Below are 2500 nucleotides of genomic sequence, written 5' to 3' on the forward strand. Positions count from 1 at the left end.
ATAAAGAGGGTAAACAAGATTATCTAGCTTACCCAAGAAGAAGGCTATATCTGGGCGATCTGAAATTATGCCTTTGCTTTCCTCTTCACTACAGTGGTTCAGGCTGGACTCTCTCCTTACATCACCATTTAATGCATTGCTCAAGTTTCCACTAATTCCATTCTTTTGTGTGTGTAATAAGTTTTGGAATTCCTGACTCTTTTCCAAGTTTAAGGTCTCTATATTCTCTTGCTTCCTCATCATACAATTATCTTCTTGACTTCTGAACTGTTTCTGATCTTCATTTTGTGTTTTTTCCTTATCGCTGCAAGAACTGCTGCTATGTGGAGAGCTTTGGTTTTCTGTCACATTCTTTGGCTTTGCAATAAAGCTTAACATTGAAAATCCATATATGAGGACACAAAAGCAATACAATGGAAGGAGACCACTTTCAGTAAGCCTTCCTAGGGTTTCTACATCCAGGTAGTGAAATGCCTCATTGCACATGTAAAGGCGCGAGTCAAAATTGCGAGGGTCGCCCATCTGTAGTTTTGCCAAGAGCAACTGGTAAACATGTGAGTCTGCATCTATATGAAGAAAGTCCTGCAACGAAGGAATAGTTCTGTTACTTTTATAAGAAGAAACACTACAAATCTCAGTACTCACAGTAATCAAAGCCAAATGTATCTAAAATTAGTAACCACTTCAAACTGAACAAAAAATGACTATTACCTTCACAAAAACATTTATCAGCAAAGTCACCATGAGCATAACAAACACCTCAGCTACAGCAATTGCAACTTTTGACACAAGTCCCCTGTTCTTGCCATAGAGGGGGGACAAGGACACAGTAAAAGCTGGGATGATCATTGATAGCACTGGTGATGAGATTATCATAGGTGGGTGGCCTTGCACAAAGCTTGAAACCAGGAGCGATGTGCCAATTGCTAAGATTAACCTCTGAACCTAGAAGAGACAGAAGGAATATAAAGTAAGGCAAGGGGAATATTACTTTTGAGTATTTTAGTACTTTTATGTACTTCCTTTTTTGTGGCTCAATCCCTGTTCCTGATCTATTACTAATATGCAACACAAATGAAATTTGGAGAAAATCAAGATGAAAGGATATTTCTGCCTATTTAAACTCGATATAAAGAATATAATCATCTGTACAAGAGAAATGTTGCTTGTGATAAAAAATATTCAGAGTTAACTTGAATATAATGTTACTTTAAAATAGATTAGAATCAGAAGTGGTGTATTACAGAACTGGTCTGACCAGGCAAATAAAGTGCCTGGTGTATCAAAGCAAACGTCTAATTTCTAGTAATTGAAGGTGAACAGGTAATACCTTTTCTTGTGGCAACAGATGCAGACGACACAGAGCCACCATACAAATCAGCTGACAGAGGAGAACAAAGGGTCCAAATTGCCAGCTCAGTAAGAAGCTCAGTGTAAGCAGCAGAATAGTAGCTAATTTTACAATCTGTTAATAGAAAATAAGAGAAAGTGGAATAATTAAAGGATGAAAAAATATATGCAAGATAATGATGAAAAATATGTTATATATTAGGATGTATATGTACATATATTTAGCACATCTAAAGTTTCTAGTCTATATCAGTATTGCTCTACATGTCATGCAGGACACTGACCTGCCATTTAGTCGATCTTAAGAATGTGCATATTATCAGTATCTGTAGGAACAGAAGAGGGACCGCAAAGCTCTCTCGAAGTGGGATGGTATAGTTGACTCTTGTTGTGTCTACCCTGATAGGTATATATGAATATATCTTATGTATACATATACTGCTGTTTATGAAAAAATCCTCTTGAAAATTTTTACTTCAAATCCTAAAATGCTGTGTATGGACAAATAGTACTCTAATTGTTAAATGCATCTGTATCCCTTTTCAAAGACATAAATAACATAATCATTTTTTTCTTCCAATATAAAAGACATTCCACATCCCATAAAAGAATTAAATGTCTTTTCTCACCTATGAGCAACATAAAAAATAGCAGTCAAAGCTCCTCCAAGTATGGAACCACTGAGATACCATGATGTAATGTACAAGCCTGCTAAAAACACACCATGGAGGCCAAACACAGTCCATACGTAGAAGATGATAGGTGAAACTTGAAGAGTGAGCCATCTGAAATGTGCCAAGATACAAGACTTACCACAGTTTCAACAACATATGATACCTATTGCAATGTTGCTTAAGATATACTCTAACATTATCATTTCAAAGACAAAAAGAAAGAACTGGAAAAAAAGGAAAAAAGTAGTTTGAAATAAATCAGGATACTTGGAATCAAGATTTGCTATTCTATAAGGAAAACTTCTAAAAATCAGAAAATATTACTGAAGAGCATCTATGCATTCATATCAGCATTATCCACACCCAACATATTTAAAGCTTACCTATGAACAGCACTTAGAACAACCTCAGGCAAAATATTAAACCTGTGGAAAATGTTGATTGTGCGACCATTTTCTGTTTTGTTGTCTACCTTC

General features: G+C 35.7%; 1 protein-coding gene across 1 annotated transcript in view; it reads right to left on the reverse strand.

The window, feature by feature from the left end:
- The window catches only part of LOC113823332 (protein C-mannosyl-transferase DPY19L3), a 14462-nt gene that overhangs the window by 6584 nt on the left and 5378 nt on the right, over window positions 1-2500 (reverse strand). The window contains exons 6-11 of the mRNA XM_027375948.2: window positions 2408-2500; window positions 1980-2135; window positions 1635-1749; window positions 1331-1465; window positions 712-945; window positions 33-582 (exon numbers count right to left, since the gene is read on the reverse strand). The exon at window positions 2408-2500 is cut by the window's right edge and continues 14 nt beyond it. Of these exons, the coding sequence (XP_027231749.2) occupies window positions 33-582; window positions 712-945; window positions 1331-1465; window positions 1635-1749; window positions 1980-2135; window positions 2408-2500 (1283 nt within the window). The remainder of the gene's footprint in view (window positions 1-32; window positions 583-711; window positions 946-1330; window positions 1466-1634; window positions 1750-1979; window positions 2136-2407) is intronic.

The sequence above is a fragment of the Penaeus vannamei genome, chromosome 30 (assembly GCF_042767895.1).
Source record: "Penaeus vannamei isolate JL-2024 chromosome 30, ASM4276789v1, whole genome shotgun sequence".
In the NCBI taxonomy this organism is placed as follows: Eukaryota; Metazoa; Arthropoda; class Malacostraca; order Decapoda; family Penaeidae; genus Penaeus; species Penaeus vannamei.